Source organism: Acipenser ruthenus, chromosome 4, assembly GCF_902713425.1.
Source record: "Acipenser ruthenus chromosome 4, fAciRut3.2 maternal haplotype, whole genome shotgun sequence".
Lineage (NCBI taxonomy): Eukaryota > Metazoa > Chordata > Actinopteri > Acipenseriformes > Acipenseridae > Acipenser > Acipenser ruthenus.
In genome coordinates this window covers 74472023-74491844 of record NC_081192.1, presented here as the reverse complement: position 1 = coordinate 74491844, position 19822 = coordinate 74472023, and the positions used below count along the sequence as shown (strand labels likewise).

General features: G+C 40.8%; 1 protein-coding gene across 5 annotated transcripts in view; it reads left to right on the top strand.

Moving 5' to 3' along the window:
• The window catches only part of LOC117400236 (histone-lysine N-methyltransferase SETD2-like), a 70060-nt gene that overhangs the window by 34364 nt on the left and 15874 nt on the right, over window positions 1-19822 (top strand). For all 5 annotated transcript variants that reach the window (XM_033999859.3, XM_059022773.1, XM_059022774.1 and 2 more), the window contains 10 exons: window positions 1264-1398; window positions 3533-3661; window positions 7045-8031; window positions 8476-8524; window positions 8869-9070; window positions 9759-10446; window positions 11203-11328; window positions 11696-11832; window positions 16622-16730; window positions 17158-17211. In XM_033999859.3, the coding sequence (XP_033855750.3) occupies window positions 1264-1398; window positions 3533-3661; window positions 7045-8031; window positions 8476-8524; window positions 8869-9070; window positions 9759-10446; window positions 11203-11328; window positions 11696-11832; window positions 16622-16730; window positions 17158-17211 (2616 nt within the window). The remainder of the gene's footprint in view (window positions 1-1263; window positions 1399-3532; window positions 3662-7044; window positions 8032-8475; window positions 8525-8868; window positions 9071-9758; window positions 10447-11202; window positions 11329-11695; window positions 11833-16621; window positions 16731-17157; window positions 17212-19822) is intronic.

The window sequence follows — 19822 nt, the reverse complement described above, 5'->3', positions numbered from 1 at the left end:
ATGACTGGTTTTACAAGCAACGAATCCACATGTTCATTATTTTCATTCGCTCTGATTCCAAAATAATTCCACACTTCTAATTTACCTCTCGAACTACTGTCCACTACACGATATAAACCCTGCGCTGTCTTTTGTTACACCTCGTCCACAAACATTTTTAATATCATCAAGCAGACGTGATAAAAAGATCTTGACACGTATCAAACAAGCGAGAACACCACCGCTTAGTCAGCTGACTCCTCCCTAATCGCCTCCTGCTTTAGTGCAGGAAATACTGGTACATTTACCTTCTAATACGTTATTTGGGAAAGGGTTACAGATGAGTACGCTGAAAGGACAGAAAACGTTTTTGGCGATTCAAATTCAGACTTGAATATTTTTATTTATTTATTTTTTGACCCACACCCGAACTGCGAAAAAGTTCACATTCTGACCCAAACCCGACCCACTTTTGCGGGTCACCCATTGGCCCCACGGGTATCCGACCCGTTGCAGGACTCTAACCCTTGATGTATTGTCTAGCTATAGCCTGTGCTGATTATGATTCTGCTGAACTTGAACTTTTCCTATTCAACCTGCCGAAGTCTGTTTCTCCTCTTGGCATTTCTGTGTTTTAAAACAAGGGAGCAGTGTAACACCATTTGTTCCATTGTAATTCCATTTTAGGATAAAATATATTTCTCTTTGGCACAAAATGAATTATTGCTGGAATTATATATACAAGCGTCTCACTAGGATGCTTTTTATCCTAACAGTGTGACACCTTGTTAAGAGTTATTGCCATAGTAAGTTTCTTCAGGAGAATTTATTTAAGGAATTGGCATGTTTGGAAATGCCAATATCAATGCACTGCTACCCCTATGCTTCACTGTGTTGTCAGTCATTCTTGTTAATTTTTGGAGCCAAACTTTTTTTTTTTTTTTTCTCCCTCCTTTCCCCCATATCTTTTGGAGGGAGAAAGAATGACACGAGGTAGTGACACTCGCTGTGTGCTGTGCGTTTTGAGCTTCTCTGTGCTAAAGGGATCATTTTCACGATTTATACTTTATTTACCTTTGTCTAAAAATTTATAATAGTCCACAGAAATGTTTTGAGAGCGCGACTCATGTACTTAATTAGTGTCATGTGAGCCATGCTTTATTCGCTGTTCAGTTATTGAGTAATAATAGAACGATGATAGGAGAGAAGTCTGAGTGTTGTATAGTAATGGATAATATTGAGATAAATAATTGTATTGGTCTAACCCTGTGCGGTCCCCTGCAGGTAGACGAAGAGCTAGAAGCCTTACTGGAGAATGGAGACGGGCTGTCAGACGAGAAACAGGTGCTGTCTCTGTGCCGGCTCATGGTGAGAGTGGAGACGATGGAGCAGAAACTCACCTGCCTTAAACTCATACAGGTGAGTTGGCCAGCACTGCAGGAACTCGTGACTGATGGGAAAGGTGTATCGCTTTTTATACAAGTGTTGAGAGATCTAGTATCAAATAGCTTTTTTCATATTCGATGCTGCTACTATTGTGAATTTATTTTTTACTGGATGACATTTTTTTTTTTTATTTATCTTGCATGCATTCAGATCATACGACAGTGACCTGGTGAATCCCATTGTTTACATCGGATTATTAAGCATATGCAGAGCTTGATCTAAGGAAATTATTTAAATTCAGATGTCAATTATAGGTTCAAACATACTTTTTTTTCTATAATTTTATAAACAGAATATTCTCTGAATGTTTGTAGAGCACAGTGCTTATTCTACTCCTGAGGCTAGCCGAATAACCCACGAGCCCCAAAGGGATTAACCACAGTGGTGTATCTTCTATCTATCTATCTATATAGGTGTATATATGTATATACAGTGCCTTGCAAAAGTATTCAGACCCCTGACCAATTCTCTCATATTACTGAATTGCAAATGGTACATTGAAATTTCGTTCTGTTTGATATTTTATTTTAAAACACTGAAACTCAAAATCAATTATTGTAAGGTGGTTTTATGTTGAGAAATATTTAAGAAATAAAAAACTGAAATATCTTGCTTGCATAAGTATTCAACCCCCACACATTAATATTTGGGAGAGCCACCTTTCGCTGCAATAACAGCTTTAAGTCTTCTGGGATAAGTATGTACCAGCTTTGTACACAGTGTCGGAGTGATTTTGGCCCATTCTTCTTGGCAGATTTGCTCCAGGTTGTTCAGGTTGGTTGGACGACGCTTGTGGACCGCAATTTTCAAATAGTGCCACAGATTCTCAATGGGATTGAGATCAGGACTTTGACTGGGCCACTTTAGGACATTCACCTTTTTGTTCTTGAGCCACTCCAATGTTGCTTTGGCCTTGTGCTTGGGATCATTGTCCTGCTGAAAGGTGAATTTCCTCCCAAGCTTCAGTTTTTTAGCGGACTGAAGCAGGTTCTTTTGCAGTATTTCCCTGTATTTTGCTCCATCCATTCTTCCTTCAATTTTAACAAGATGCCCAGTCCCTGCTGATGAGAAGCATCCCCACAGCATGATGCTGCCCCCCAGGCATGGGCAGTGTTAGGTTTGCGCCACACATAGCGCTTTGAGTTTTGGCCAAAAAGCTCTATCTTGGTCTCATCTGACCACAAAACCTTTTCCCACATCGCAGCTGGATCACTCTCATGCTTTCTGCCAAACTCCAGACATGCTTTCAGATGGTACTTTTTGAGTAACGGCTTCTTTCTTGCCACCCTCCCATACAGGCCAGTGCTATGCAGAGCTCTTGATATGGTTGACTGGTGCACCATTACTCCACTCCCAGTCACTGAACTCTGTAGCTCCTTCAAAGTGATTGTTGGCCTCTCTCTGCGGCTTCTCTCACAAGTCTCCTTCTAGTTTGAGCGCTGAGTTTTGAGGGACGGCCTTTTCTTGGCAGTGCCTGGGTGGTGTGATGCAGCTTCCACTTCCTGATTATTGATCCAGCTGTGCTCACTGGGATATCCAAACACTTGGATATTATTTTGTACCCTTTCCCTAATCTATGCATTTGTATTACTTTATCTCTAACTTCTGTAGAATGCTCTTTGGTCTTCATTTTCCTTCAGATTCACAGCCTGACCAATGATCCTTCAACAGTGGGGTTTTTATCCAGAAAATGTGACGGCAACTTTAATGGTTCACAGGTGGAGGCCAATGGTAAGGTAATTGTGTCTTCGTTAAGGCAATTTCTTTCATCGGTGCAAACTGGGAGTTTCCACAGCACAGGGGTTGAATACTTATGCAAGCAAGATATTTCAGTTTTTTATTTTTCTTAAATATTTCCCAACATAAAACCAATGTCACCTTACAATAATTGATTTTGAGTTTCAGTGTTTTAAAATAAAATATCAAACAGAACGAAATTTCAATGTACCATTTGTAATTCAGTAATATGAGAGAATTGGTCAGGGGTCTGAATACTTTTGCAAGGCACTGTGTGTGTGTGTATATATATGTATGTGTACATTTTTTAAACTTAATATATGTATACACAAACAACCGTATGGCTGGTGTAAATCTAATCTCCCTACAGAACACCCAGAACCCAACCTGTCTGAAGCTGTTCCTGGATCACCACGGGCTTTCCCTGCTCTGGATCTTCATGGTGGAGCTGGGAGAGGGGAAAGGCAACTCCAGCAACAACATGAAACTGCAGATGGAGGTGAGGGAGATGGAAGGGGAGGTGGTGGCTGAGAGCTAAACATCTGTACAGAAATACTGAAAACACACATTTACACATGCAGAAAGAAAACATTTAAATATACTATTGTTAGTGCTGGGACAAATATATCTGAATATTCGATCAAATATTTTTTGACATGTATTCGGATACAAAATTCAGATGTTTGTATTCGCTAGAAATTACAAAAATACCTTGCACTTATTTACCGTCTCGACAAAAGATGCACTACAGTTTCAAACATGGCAAATGAAAAACAGCTTTGTGTGATATGCAAGATTAATATATAAAAAAAAAAACACAGGGTCAACACAGCAGCTGTTGAGCCTCTTTGTTTAAAAGTTTTAGACAGCAAAAAGTAAACAAACCAGATTATGCGCATGAAGGGTAGCGCTCTGTATGGAAAACTGTCTGGGTCAAAAAAGCATTGTGCTGCTTTAGTGTGTGAGAATCTCATGACAAAAAAGACACGTCATTCTGAAATACCTCGCTTAAACAGTGCCCAACTTGCTGTAAATGTTGTGTAGTGATTTTTATATAGATTGTATATCTTTTTATATATTTTTTGTGGCGACTTTCTTATGTGGAATGTAATAAACAAGAAAAATACATAAAAGTAAAACAAATCAATAAAATGTGGTCGCACTAGCCTGTAAAAATGTGCATTTGTAAAAAGCATACCATCTCAAAGTCTGCGTTTTCAACCATAACGTCTGCATATTGCATCAACATGTAACTGTTTCAGATTAATGAAGTTAACATGAAAAACAGTACACAGTATAAATAATGTAGTAGAAATAGACTTAGACACCATGAAACATTTTCTCTGCGAGTAGCTGTCAACATCATAACTATTTACAGTTTTGCTGTTTTAAAAATTCTGCAGGTACACAAGATACAGGTATCGTAATTGCAATTGCTGCAAGTTTTGCGAAAGCAGGAAAGATGTCGGAATAGTTCTCAATAAAAACCCTGCAGGCCTCATCCGTGGTCTTAAAACCATGATTTTTGAGCATGTGTTTTACTTGTCTAGGTTATTGGCTGTGTTAAGGTTAACAGGTAAGATGCTCCGATACAGATTACTGAGTCGCTCTAATACCAGGGACGTGTGCAGTGCTGTATAGGACACGGAGACCTGTCCCCCCACTTTTTTTTTTTTTTTTTTTTAAAGTTTGCATGGAGCAGTGGAACTATTTTTACACGTTGCATTGCATAAAACTACTTCGTAATGTAAACAAAATTATTAGATAGGGATAAAAAGGGGATCTGTTGTCTTTTACATCTGTGTTTTAGAAATGCCCTGCTGTTATTTTTTTGCGTTTTATTAATGTCCTGCGTATATAACACAGAATTCTGTGTAAACGTGAACTCTGAAATGCAGTGTCAACTTTTTGTTCTGTTTATTTCGGAAATAAACAAAACAATGTTTAACTTTAACTGCTAGTTGGCATCCTTTTATTTAGTAGCTAATTCACTGGGTTAAAGTAAGGCCTACCCAACATATTCTTTACTCCTGGGATATTTTTCTACTTTGATGTTACTGTAACGTCTTCCTGTAAAGCACAGGCATACACACTGGCCACGCACCCCTGCCCCTGCTGCTATGCGGTCTCTGCCTGTGTTCTGTGCCATATAATGGCTTTTATTACTTTTTTGAAAACAAACAAATATCCGAATGAATATTTAAATTATGAACGAATATCCGAATATGAAAATCCTGAGTTCGTCCCAGCACTAACTCATTTTCAAATATACACTGCCATCTGGTGGCTTAACCCTTTGCAGTCCATTTATTAAGTGCGCGTCAGGCACGTCAGGTCCAATTTACTTTCACACGCGCAGTTAATTTTAGACGCGCTGTTTAAAAGTATTTTTTTTCACAGTCAAACGGGTTTTAAAGGCCCTGCATATCAACAAAGCACTCACTAGGCATCTCCAGCCCCGCCCCACCCCACCCTTTCGTTCTCTATCGCTTTCACAGATGCTAATAAATAAATAATAATAATAATAGTGGTGGTACATACCGATCGATAATCTACTGATCACTCGTTTTATCACCAAACTCCTCAATAATGCAATCCAAGTCACTATTTTATTACTATAACATCTCAAAAAAGCTCTGCAAATGTCAGTGATAGCCTCTCTGCGCTGGTGTGGTATCACATAGCTTGTGTCCTTATACCCGCCCCTATTGTAATGCCAGGGGCATGTATGCTTATTCATGAGAGACGCCTTTGTTTTTTTGGGGTTTTTTTTCGGCTTGTCTCGGCTCCTGTCGCTCCCACTCGGCAATAGAATGGTTTTCTCGGCTTTTTCTGCTGAAAAAACAAATAGAAACCCGTTTTTTGCGTTTTGAAAATGATGTCGGACAGGGTCCGACAATAGACCTGATGAGAATAATTGCAATGTCGGATCAGGTCCGACAATGGACCGCAAAGGGTTATGTAGTTCTTCTACAACAAAGGTGCGCAACCAAACTTTGTCACAGGCCACATATCCAGGAAGCTAGTTTAACCTAATGTGTATAGCAGGCTGCACATTACTAAAGAATAAGAATCAGTTTAACCCTTAATTTTATTTCATACTGCATAATACGCATCACAAATAAATATACAAAACAATTAAAAACAAAGCATTAATATTGTACTGTTATACCATATACACACGCATTGCACAATAATACAAAGCAAATTAAATATCTACTTGCTGAAGCGTTTTTTATTTTAGCAGACAGCAATGTAGCAAAAGTCACAGGGCAGTGACATCAGCTCCCTGGCAACAAGCCTCCTATATTGTGAATGGATTCTTTCAATGCAGCGGGTTTGTGCATTTAAAGGAGAGGAAGACTCATAAAATGAGTTGGAGACAAGCGGATGAGAAGCAATTACCCTCCGCAGTACGAATTAAAATGGTGTGCTGTTTTTTATGCGAAAAATTAGAAAAAGCAAGTCACGATATTCATAAGGGAAATTGAATTTCTAAACGGGCCACGGGTTGCGTGTTCCTGTTCTACAACATGGCTTTTAAGAAAAACCTGATTATCGGTGATAATCTTTTTTAGTCCATTCCAATCCAGTGCTGAATTAAATAGATTAAAACAATTGCCTTTAGTTTGGAACAAAGCGCGGTAGGGTTCTATTGAATAATTAATTACCTGGTTGGCACAAGATCGTTGGCTTTAATGGCCTGCTAGTACCATACATAAGGACCACTGCCCTATATATTGCATGCTTTGCCTTTTTCTTTTGTTCTTTCATAAGTTGTTGTTCATTCTACTCATAAGTCATGTATTCTGTCCCGACACATGTTTTTAGTTTCTTGTGTTTTTTTATTTGATGAAAAAAGGATCCTAATCTTTTGTGTAGATAATAAAGAGCCTGCAGGTGCTGCCGATATCCACTAAGAACATGCTGGAGGAGAGTAAAGTCCTGCACTTCATCCAGCGCTGGGCCCAGACCAAGACTCTGCTGCCCCAGGTGAACGAGCTGGACGGCTACTCCAGCGAGAACACGTCGCGCGCCCAGACCCCCCTCAACACCCCTGATGGTGCGGGCTGCAGCAAGCCTACCCAGGAGCTGGACACAGAGACACCCAAGCGGGCTGTCTACCGGCGCCTTAAGATTATCAGCGAGAACAGTATGGACAGCGCACTTTCTGATGCCAGCAAGGCCTCAGATGTGGAGCTGGAGGCCAAGGAGGGCAAGGAAGAGGAGGACGAAGAGGAAGATGATGAAGCAGACTCCTCACAGGCAGACCTAGCTGAGAGCCAGCCCTGTGAAAGCCAGTCCTCCGATAGCAAAGAGTCCCAGGAAAACAGCATACAGCCTCCTGACAACACAGGCGAGTCCCAGGCTGAGCCACAGACTGAGCCCCGGGCGGAGGGAGACTCGCAGGCCACGTGTGTGGAAACCAATACAGAGAGTGAAGACATTGGGGTCAAAGACACAGGGGAGTTTAGGATTGAGAGTGGGGAGGAGCTGGCTCCATGTGGAGAGGCCAGGGACAGTGATAAATCCAGGGCTGAGAGTGGGGTCCCACAGGAGGGGGAGGAGAAGGAGGAGCAGGCTAGCGTCCAGCCAGGCAAGACTGGAGAAGGGGACCCCCACACAGAGTCCGAAGCTCCCCAGCCCACGAGTCTCTGCCTTCAGGCAGAGCTGAAGGAGCAGCCCCATGATGAAGATCCCGAGGTCGGACCGAAGCTAGAGGAGTCGATGGCTGTGGAGACACCCTCTCAGGACGAGGAGGAGGGGGTGTCTGACGTGGAGAGCGAGCGCAGCCAGGAGCCCACCCACAAGATCACAGACATCAGCGAGATGGCCTCCAAGCTGCTGGACAACTGGAAGGATTTGAAGGTAATAATGTTAGGGAATCATTCAGATTGCATAGCAGTTTGAGCCATTCTGGATTTTCCTGTGAGCCTTAATTATAACCTGTTCATAAGTTGCATCTTTGTGTAATTAAGCTCAGGCATGTGTAATTCAGCTGGCACTAAAAGCTAGAATGGCACAAGCTACTATGCAGTGGGAGCCTTAAGTGATACCCTAAACCTGTCTTATGATTTTTAGCATTGGTGTATGTGTGTCTGCTTGCTTCTTTTGAGGTTTGTTTTTAGGTTTTTTTTCCTATGTGTCTTAAGTGTATTTTTAACAGTAAGAGAGTTGTAGGAGAATTTATGGGAATTGGTGAGTTTTAATCATACCATCCTCAAACAACTAATTATCGATTTAGTTTATTTGTGTGAATATTATATGTTAAATATGACCGATTTCTAATGTCTTCCTTTGATTTGTGTTCAGGAGGTGTACAGGATTCCAAAGAAGAGCCAAGTGGAGAAGGAACCACAGGGTAGACCTCTCTTCAAACTAGGATTTTTAAAAATGTTTAATTAAGATATTTAGTTTATTTTCGTGTTGATAAATTTCTTTTTTTCTTCTTTGCCTTTTTTGTCAGTAAAGTGCCAGTAGAGTTTAAACTTTTCACTGCTACATTGTTTTTAATCTGTGGACATAAATAAATTGTCACATTTCCATATGACTTCATGTTTACACACCATTCGGTCTGATATTACATAACCCTTAGATTTATGCTACCAGGGAAGATTTATTTTTGTTCAAGACAATTTCTAGGTTTCTTACATAGCATATCCAGTTTGGCTCTTTTTAACCTGTTTTTGTTTGTCATTCTCGCAGAACGAGGTCGGGACAGCCAGAGTCTGCGGGACCACCATCTGACCCCACGCACCCCCTCGGGTAGTCTGGAGAGAGACAGGGACAGAGAGAGGGACAGAGAGTCAGAGAGGACACCCCACAGCAAGGATCGGAAGAGGCGTCGTTCTTCTCTTTCCCCCCCACATTCCATCTACGAGAGGAGCAACAGGAGAGGAGACGACCGGTGAGGAGGCTGGAGTAACTTTGTAGTAGATTCACTTGGTAGTAGAGTCACATCTGTACAATCAGAAACACAATACTGTGCCACTTCTAATGTAGCAATGGAGGTGAGCACTCAACACAAAAACATTACTTTTAGAAAGCCTTTCACTCTTAGCAAATTAAGTTTGAATTTGTTGGTATGAAGTCTGTAATAAAATACTCAAGGTTTTGGAAGAGACAAATTAGAAACCGTGCCTCTGAATGTAGCAACACTTGAGTAACTTATAGGAGGCACTTCTATAGAGTGGTGAGTATGGAATGGGTTACTTAGCCATGTTGTCGTTGCTGAATCATTGGGATCCTTAAAGACCCGAGTTGTTGACTGTTTTGAGATTAACCAGCTGCTAGCAACTGAATGAGCAGTGATAGGCTGAATGGTCGTCCTTTTGTTTCGTACATTTTTCTTGTTCCTAAACTGTTCCAAACAATTAAGGGACATTCAGAGATGTGTGTTTAGTGTTATATATCCCCAAATATTGTATTGATCTTGTATGAAAGAGTCGGGGAATAAGTGAGGTGTTGGTTGATGGCAAACTGCAACAGTCCCACATTTAAAATCTACCCTCCATACACCCATATGAGATGTGCTTGTATACACATGCCTACCATACACATCTCACATGCGTGCTGACCCTCTCCTCTTCCCTTAGGTATGATGTCCAGAGCAGCAGCAGCAAGAAGGGCAGGACCAAGGAGCGCAACAAGCTGTCGACAGAGGAACGACGCAAGCTGTTTGAGCAGGAGGTGGCTCAGCGCGAGGCTCACAAACAGCAACAACTGCAGCACACCGTGCGGGTCGGCTCACCCATGCCCTACGATCCCCTGGGCACCTACACCAGCAGCACCCACCAGAGCTTCTACCCGCCGGGCTACCCCATTCAGACCTACGTGGACCCCAGCAATCCCAATGCAGGCAAAGTCCTGCTGCCCACCCCTCCCGTGGAGCCCATGTGCGGCACACTGACCTATGAACAGATGACACCCCAGACCCTTCTCCCAGACCCTGGCCTCCCCTCGCCCACACAGCAGCCCGTCATAGCCATACAGCATGTTCCCACACCCATCGAAGTATCCAGCACTCCGCAATACATGCAGCAGAGCGTGCCCCAGGACCCTGCCGTGGCTGTCCTCTCAGGGCCCACGCCAACAGGGCAGCAGCAGGTTCAAGGGCAGAGTTACGCCTTGTGGGACCACAGTGCTCAGCAGCCCTTGGCAGTGCAGCCACAGTCCTACCAACCGGCACAGCCACAGACTGCCGTCTATTACCAGGGTCAGCCCTGCCAGGCAGTATACAGCAACGCCACGCCATATGCACAGACTAGCACTACCGTGGTACAGGTGAGGAACAGCCTATGTTGATTTATTAGTCAGTATTTTTCTATATGAGGTAGACTCAGTCATTCATTTAAACTCACACTAGTCCTGCACCTGAGTTTTAGAGCTACCTATATATTATTTAATTGATCAGAAACCAGGAGTTTAATGGTAAACACATTGTACCTCCCTTATTGCTGCATAAACGACTGATAGTCTCAAATCTACAGACTAGAAGGTGTGATTTATTCATGCTTTGATATATAAATGTGATCAGTTCAGAGAAGATTTACCAGGTGCTTTGACTGTTCAGACTTCTGGCACCTAGTCATTTCAATAATGTACCTAAACAAGATCATTTCTAAAACCCAGGACTGGATGTAAAGCTATTGTGAGATTTAAGCCTGGCACACTCAAATGCAGTGTCTCTAGGGGCGCCTTCTCCTCTGGGCTCCTCTTCTCTGGGGTTATCCGGACCCAGTTTGTGAAACCATTGGCCAAAATTGATTTAATTTAATTTGTTTATACATAAATTGCTTGTAACTTTAAACACTCTTGGATATAAGGGTTAATTCCCTGGTTTACACTGCTAAATATAATTATAGTGGCAACGATGGTCCACAAGAAAGAATGTAATGTTTCATCCAAGGCCCAGAATCCCTCACAGACTGCTGGGAGGTTTGGTTATTTCTTGATTTAAAAATAAATAAATAGTGGGCTTTTTCCTGGTTCAGGTGTTTTGATTTTGATGATGATTCTTTCCCTGCTGTACCTCCTCAGGGCTATGCACAGCCCGCTTCCCCGTACATCCAGGGCCAGCAGTTGTATTCAGCTCACCAGCAGGGGGTGGTGTTGCAGCAGGCAGGAACAGTGACCACAATCTTAACTGCACAGACTGTGCAACAGGTAGGCACAGCCCCTGACACAGCCACCCTAGTGTGCACTGCTGAGGGCACTACTATTGGCTCCTGCAATACATATACACTACAGTGCGCCCTCTTTATTTCTCTTTCTAACTTGCACATGTAAAAGTGATTTATCGAATGGTGAAATATCCAGAGAGCACAGTATAGCTATGATCTATGATAAATGATATTATGAAGTAAGTGCCTAGTAAATTCATGCCTTTTTGGATTTTCGGTTATAATGGATGTAATTTTAATATAATTGTGTGTGTGTGTGTGTGTGTGTGTGTTATGTTTTTTTTAAATTTTATTTGTCAAATGGCAGTAATTCAATCCTCATTCATTCTGTCTACTTCATTCTGTGTTAGGAGCTGTTGGTGCCAAACAGTTTGATGGACCTGCCCCCTCCCTCACCCCCGAAACACAAAACCATTGTCCTCCCTCCCAACTGGAAAGCAGCACGGGACCCCGAGGGCAAGATCTACTACTACCACATCATCACCAGGTAGGGGCTACTGAAAAAACTACTACCTCTTTGAGAAACACTATCTTGTTTAACCCTTTGCAGTCCATTTATTAAGTGTGCATCAGGTCCAATTTATTTTCACACGCGCAGTTAATTTTAGACGCGCTGTTTAAAAGTATTTTTTTCCACAGTCAAACGGGTTTAAAAGGCCATGCATATCAACAAAGCACTCACTAGGCATCTCCAGCCCCGCCCCACCCCACCCTTTCGTTCGCTATCGCTTTCACATATGCTAAGAAATAAATAATAATAATAATAATAATAGTCGTACATACCGATCAATCATCTCCTGATCACTCGTTTTATCACCAAACTCCTCAATAATGCAATCCAAGTCATTATTTTATTACTGTAACATCTCAAAAAAGCTCTGCAAATGTCTGTGATAGTCTGTGCGCTGATACAGTAACAGCCAGCTTGTTTCCTTATGACCGCCCATATGGAATGCCAGGGGCAAGTATGACCTATTCATGAGACGCCTTTTTAAAAAAAAAAAAAAAATTTTATCGGCTTGTCTCGGCTCCTGTCGCTCCCACTCGGCCATTGAATGGTTTTCTTAGCTTTTTCCGGAGAAAAAAACGACTAGAAACCCATTTTTTGCGTTTTTATGATGATGTTGGACACGGCAGTGTCACGGGTAAAGTATAATTTCACAGAATGTGCACAGAAATATGTTATAAATTACATGTACAGATTATTATTTTTTTTTTTAAACAGCAAATATACATATAAATGTGCTGACATCAAAATGAACATCAAAGTTATTCAAGCACTTTACAATAGCCTGTGAAATGGTGTTGCAATTAACAGCCTGTAGGTAAAGTGTATCTGCAGGACAGCTTTCAGTACGTCAGATGCATGTTCAGCATTTAGGTTTTGCAAAACAAATAAAATGTGTAACCCATACTGCTCTCGTGCATCAGTCGACTCGTCAGTGTGACCACTGACAAGCAACCAGACTGTTTTACCAATTCCATAATCTCTTGCTTCTGATACTCGCCAACTTTAGGTAAGTATTCGCATCTCAGCTGGGCTAGTAAAGAAATCGCTCCACCATTTGCTACACTCTGTCTGAAGAATTTCCTAACTTTTGGTTGTCCAATTTTTAATAAGTGGACTTTTGGAACATGGAAGTCACCGTTTTTTGTTTCTTTGCAAGTAAAGCAGTTGCAGTACTGCTCTGGATTTCTGCCTCTCTCTTTCGGTGAATCTAAATGCCTGTCAACAGACGAGTTTCGGTAGTGATCTACAGTAACGTTGCAGGACATACAGAAGACCTTACATCCATCGCTGTGCTCCTGCTGGATATTGCTTTACGTGATCTGTTGCAGACACATTTTTAGCCTTTTTAGAGACATCCATTTTCTTGTTTACAGTGTGTAGTATTTTAATTTCCCGCTTAGATTGCATATAGTCACATGACGTAATCACTGCACAGCACTGTGTGCATGGTGAATATTACATACAGGCACATAGCAGAGCTGTACAGTTTTGTTAATGTGATTTTTTTTTTGGTGTATGAAATTGCGAAAGGGTTCTTTCTCGTGGGTGCGTGATTTCGCTGCTGAGGATTTCAGCAACTTATTTCTCTCACTATGCTCGGGTAGAGTGGACGATCTTCAGCCCGTTGTCCATGGCTTTGCAGTAGCCCCAGGTGAACAAACAGGACCTATTTATACCTGACGTCGCGCTGGAACACACTACCCGCTGATCATCCACAGCTGGCAATCACACACAACAGGCAGGCTATCCCAGGAGCGTCAGGTACTGCAATAAATTAAATGACAACAATTACACAAAAACACTATTTACAATGCATACACACAAACCCCCTCTTCATGTGCAGGGCTCCTGCCCTGCTACAGAAATACAAATAATTATGATTTTTTTTTTATTATTTCTTAAGAATATTGTAAAAATCATGGTACTGGGCTAATTTGACGATTTCCGCGCAGCCCGTGAAAAGGGCAGGATTAATCTACAAGCATAACTAAACTCGCTGTGTATTGGATTTCGATAGTGCATCCTGCCATTCAGAGGTTAACAAGAGACCAGTAAAATGTGTTACAGAAACCTACTGTTACAATATTATGTGATCAGGGGTTGTGTAGGCTCAGTAATTCAAGTTTAAAGTTGCAGAACGTACCGGTACGTTTGTACTCCCTGGGGTCCAGAGAGCAGCGAACGTACCGGTACATTCATACTACTCAAAGGGTTAACTGTGTTTCTGTAGGTAAAAATGTCAACATACAACTGAAACAGCATTTAAGTCACCCAACAATCTCTTTTTTCATCTCTGTCACTAAGAATTACAGAAAAACATGGCAAATACACTGTGGTATTTAGTCAGAGAACTTAACAAAGAAAACTCTGAGCTAAGCAGTAGCAGTAACACTTTATTCAAAAGCCATCTGAGAAATCACCACGCAAGTCTCACTCCGCATGTAATATACTGTTGTTTGCAGAAGTATTCACCCCCTACCAATAATGTCACATTTTGTTTAATTACAAATAATGTATGCACAGTTTTTCAAGCTAACTTTTTTTTTATTCAAAGCTGTAGTGGTTAAACTGAACACTGTTATATGAGGAGGAGGTTAAATGTCAGCAAAACCTGCAAAGAAAATGTACAAATGAAATTTACTGGTTGCATATGTATTCAGCCCCTTAAGTCAGTACTTGGTAGAAGTACATTTTGCAGCAATTACTGCTAGGAGTCTTTTTGGATAGGTCTCTACTAGCTTTGCACAGTAGGATGGTGACATTTTTTACCATTCTTCACGGGGAAAATTGCTCCAGTTCTGATAAGTATGTTGGGGATTATCGATAGACTGCAATCTTCAAGTCTCGCCATAAATTTTCAATTGGATTCATGTCAGGACTTTGACTGGGCCACTCGAACATTAATTCTCTTCTTGTTCAACCACTCCAGTGTGGCTTTGGCTTTGTGCTTCAGGTCATTGTCCTGCCGAAATGTGAATTTCCTCCCCAGTTTCAGAGTCTTGGCTGACTCAAACAGGTTTTCCTCAAGGATTCGCCTGTACTTTGCACCATCCATTCTCCCCTCTATCCTGACAACCTTCCCAGTCCCTGCTGAAGAGAAGCATCCCCATAACATGATGCTGCCACCACCATGCTTGACAGTTGGGATGGTGTTGACTGGGTGATGTGCAGTGTTGGGCTTGCGCCAGACGTAACGCTTGGAATTTAGACTTAAAAGTTCAATTTTTGTCTCGTCTGACCACAAAACCTTTTTCCACGTATCTGCAGTATCTACATGCTTTTTCGCAAACTCCATACGTGCTTTAAGATGAGGCTTTTTGAGTAATTGCTTCTTTCTTGCCACCCGTCCATACAGGTCAACTTTGTGTAGGGACCTGCTTATTGTTGATGTGTGAACACTGACTCCCATCTCAGACACAGAACTTTGCAGATCTCTCAAGGTCATTGTTGGCTTCAGAGTGACATCCCGAACCAGTTTCCTACTTGCCCAACTGCTCAGTTTGGGAGGGCGACCTGATCTGGCTAGTGTCTGGGTGGTATGATGCATCTTCCATTTCTTAATGATGGATTTCACTGTGCTGAGAGGGGTAATCGGCGCCTTTTGAAATTTTCTTGTACCCTTTCCCTGCTCTGTGCCTCTCAACCACTTCATCCCTGACTTGTTTCGAAAGCTCCTTGGTCTTCATGGTTGCTTTGTTGGATCACTGTGTGAGTTGCAACTTGAAAGTCTTTAGATACCTGAGTGAAATGATCTACAAGCTAAACCACTTTGAGTACACACGGGCTGAAACCATTTCACTAATTTTGTGACCTTTCAAACAAATCATTTACACCTGAGTTGATTTAAGGCTGCAGTAGCAAAGGGGTTGAATACTTATTCAACTGAGATTCTTATTTATTTATATTCTATATGCATTTTTTAACTTTATCAGTGTGGAGTAGTTTGTGTAGATTCTACATGTAAAGTCTAATTTGAAAGCATCGTGGAGTACGCTCAGGTGCCAACAAAATATGAAAACTTTGCAGGGTGGTGAATACTTCTGCAAACCACTGTATATGCAGCAGCGGCATCTACTTATTAAACTAAATATCGCCTTATAAAACTGACTAGTGAGTATGCAAAGTTTAAATTAGACACCAACAGATACATCTCACCACTACCCTCTGATTTCAGAAACATATTTAAAACAAAATTATAATCTCCCCTGCTCTATTTTGACACAACCATTGGGCTTTTAAACAAGGTCGGTTTGGCGTAGAATTCTATTGTGCTCGCTGCGGACGGGAAGGACTGCGGCCCTGCGCAAACTGACACGGAAGTTGTTTAGTCCATATATCATCTAATGCTAATTTACAATCTAGGGAAATTATGCCGGTTACCGGCCATCGATGTGAAAACAGCCTCTGAAATTATTGGTCAGCTTCTCGAAGTAAACCCACCTACTGTACCGGTTAAGCAGTACGTGCTGGAAAGCTTTGTTAGAATTACAGGTCAGGTAAGGTCGCAGTGGCAGCCTTACCTGACGATTTCTAGTCTTTTTCAGAACTGTCAGCTCTTACCATCAAGTAACTTGTTTTAATATTGTGTTAAAAGTGGGATGTAATTATGCAAAAAAGAAAAGCATCAGTATTGAGGCAGATAACCATAAGAATGAGGGTATCACACACAGACACACACATACGGCTTGTATTGTTGTTTTCTTACTAGACGTTTTTGAGCTAGTCTTTTCATTCAAGGATTTTAATGGTTTTTCTCTTTCCCCAGACAAACGCAGTGGGATCCCCCCTGCTGGGATGGAGGCAGTGATGTCAGTGTCGACCATGAAGCCGAAATGGACCTGGGGACACCCACATACGACGAGAACCCCTCCAAGGTAACCCCACAGCGCAATTACCTGTGTGTGTGTGTGTGTGTGTGTGTGTCCAGCATCTTTGGGGAAAAAAACCCTCAAATTGCATGTTTCTGGTTTTGCTCTGTATTCCATTGACAAATCATGGTTTTTGTAGCTGTAAGGATGTGTATTGATTGATATATATTTCTTATTTTATTTTTTTGCATTGCTTTGTGATGTTTACTTTTGCAGTTCGTCATTAGCTTTGTGTCTGTTGTCGAAACAATTGCGCATTACTTATTTATACATTTAACACGGGTATACAGCATTCAATCTGCTTAGTCTGTACAAGTCATGGAATGATTTGCAATGTTCTTTCACCATGGCATTAGCATGATTTATGGTGTACTGTTTTTGTTGTGCAGTAGTCTTTTTTTTTTTGTGGTTAACATTTCTAAACATTTTTCAGGATCTATCAATGTCTCAGGATGGGAGCTTAGAGGGGACACCTAATGCTTACCAGGTATGGGCCTTTGCTGTTTGATTTCTAGTGGATACCATGAGCCCTGTCACCTCTATGATGGAATAGTCCTAGTTACACCTTAATTCATTCAACAGTTGATGCTGACCGTTTTTAGCTGTGTTTGCATTGCAAAAGAAGAAAATATGTTAGCATTTTGCACAATAATGGACTGTATCCAAGACTAGGTTTTCATTTATTGGCTTGTAGATGTCGCTTTCTGCTGTTGCATTTCCTAGTAGAGCAGTGGTGAAATCTGAGATCAGTTAGACTTTTCTTGTAGATTATAAATAATGTTTGTAATGTGCAAACAGTGATCATAGGACCATTCACTGTTTGGAATGCGTGGAGTTGCAGTGTGAACGGTTTGTGGATTTGGGAAGTTCAGGCTTTTCTGCATCTAATGGTTTATGGAGGGTCTGGTGTTGTGACTTAAAGGATGGTTTCATGGTCAGCTGGGTCTGACCTCTAATACACTATCTTAGATAGGTTGTAGAAAGCTGTGGATGAGCATGATTTGTGCACTGCTGCTGCAGATAAGCAGCAGCAGTGCAGCAAAGTTCTTAGATACTATTTTTACGTTTTGTTATTCAACCAGATTAATAGTACCCCATGTAACCTAACTGCATATTGTAAGAGACATGAATAAATATATATCCCGTTCAGTCACTGTGTATAATTGTACCATGTTAAGTTTAATTTCTGTATCTACTTTATAATGCACAAGGGCAGCTTTTCGAACTCCATAGACCTCACACAAACTTAAACTTTTCTTAAAATGTAATTTAAATTCATGACCACTGGGGATACCTTTTAAATTCAAAATTGTTATTTCAAATAAATAAGTATGTATTGCCTAAGACAGGGGTACTCAAGAAAATTTTTGTGAGGGCCGAATTTTCAAAAAAACAAATAAGTTCTCGAGGGCCAGACATACCCAAACATATTTCTCTAATTTGGCAATGGTCCTTTACAAATACTGAGTGCATTCAAATAACTATGTACAAATGCTTCCCTGTTTAATGGGATAGCAGAGTTGTTGTTTTTTGTTTTTTGTTTTTTATTCCTCAAAACAAGAATGTTAACCAAAAAAATAATAATTTTGACCAATGAAAATGCAAGTCTCTTTGAGATTCTGGACGGTAATCCCGCCCTGCATCAAGACCTCAATTTGACCAATAAAAAAACAGTGAATATAATCCATGCAGCAATCAAAGAAAGGCAAGCATTTGAAGCAGGGGTTTACAAAACCCTGTTGGATGCATTTGAGACGCATCATTTTATAACCATGTAGTTTCCCATGTTTACCAATTTCTGCCAAAAAGAACAGTTCTACTTAAGTACATCTGACTTTAATATTTAACAATGAAAATGAGCTCATAGCTTGGGTGCAATACATCTTATGACATGTCATAAATGGTACGTTGTCCCTGTCTAAATAAATACATACTTTTCCGACGGTACAAGTTATTTGATTAAGACCCTTAATCATACTAAGTACAACTCTAGCACAACATTTTAAATTACTCAAACATTGCAGTATTTCTCGATGACTAAGGCTAAGGTTGAAATAAAAGTGAACGATTTCTGACTGATCTGCCATTCCTGTTTAGCTGACTGTCCAGCTGTAACCGGTACACAATGGAACAGCCTACCAAATGATTTCACTGGTTAATTAGGAAAAGTAATTTTTTTTAAATGTCACAGCACTTTTTTTCTTTTTAGATTTATTTTTTAAATAAAGCTTTTTTTTTTTTTTAGGTGGCAGCAATACGCTTCCTTAACTATGCAATTCTTGCATCAATACTGAGAAATATACCAGTGTGTTCTAAGAGTACTTGAGAAAAGCATAATCCACGACTTAAATAATCAAGTTTCTGTCAAAATGAAAACTACTTCAACTGTTGCCAAACAGGAAACAGCGCAGATATTTGCCAGTGTATAGTTGACTTTTTAAGTGCAAATTCCAATTATAATAGCGCATTTACTGTAGGAATTGTTTTGTGAAAATACTAACACCAAACTAACACAGATTACAAAATCTGAATCTTACATTTGCAGCAGTACAATTTACAAAAATGGACAACTTGGAAACAATTTACTGCAACCCCCAATATACTCCAGTATTCCATGTTTTACATCTGACTACCATTAAAACTGTATCAACCCTCTCATGTTTTACTGTTACACAAAAAAGTATGACGTTAAATATGAATAGTTTTAAACACTTAATTTTCTTAAACGGTAAGATTGTATCTTAACTGTGGAAAACTGCCTGCAGTCGCCTAGGCAACGTAATCAAATACAACCGGCAGATGGAGAATTAAAAAGTAAAGAAAATTCTCATTAAATGAGGTCAGATTGTATGAGATTGTATATTTGTACCATAATCACTCTTTCCAGGCATGTTTCACAGTTACGAGAAAACCAAAACACTCCATAACTTAGCTCTCATCCCTTTGACATACTGCCAACCTCGGGCCACTGTAAATCATTAAAAGGGCCGTGTCCGGCCCGCAAGCCATATGTTGAGTATCGTTGACCTAAGAGCTCCAAAACCACTGCAATGGAGGTGAAATGATCTACTGATGAATTTTAATAATTCACTTTAACT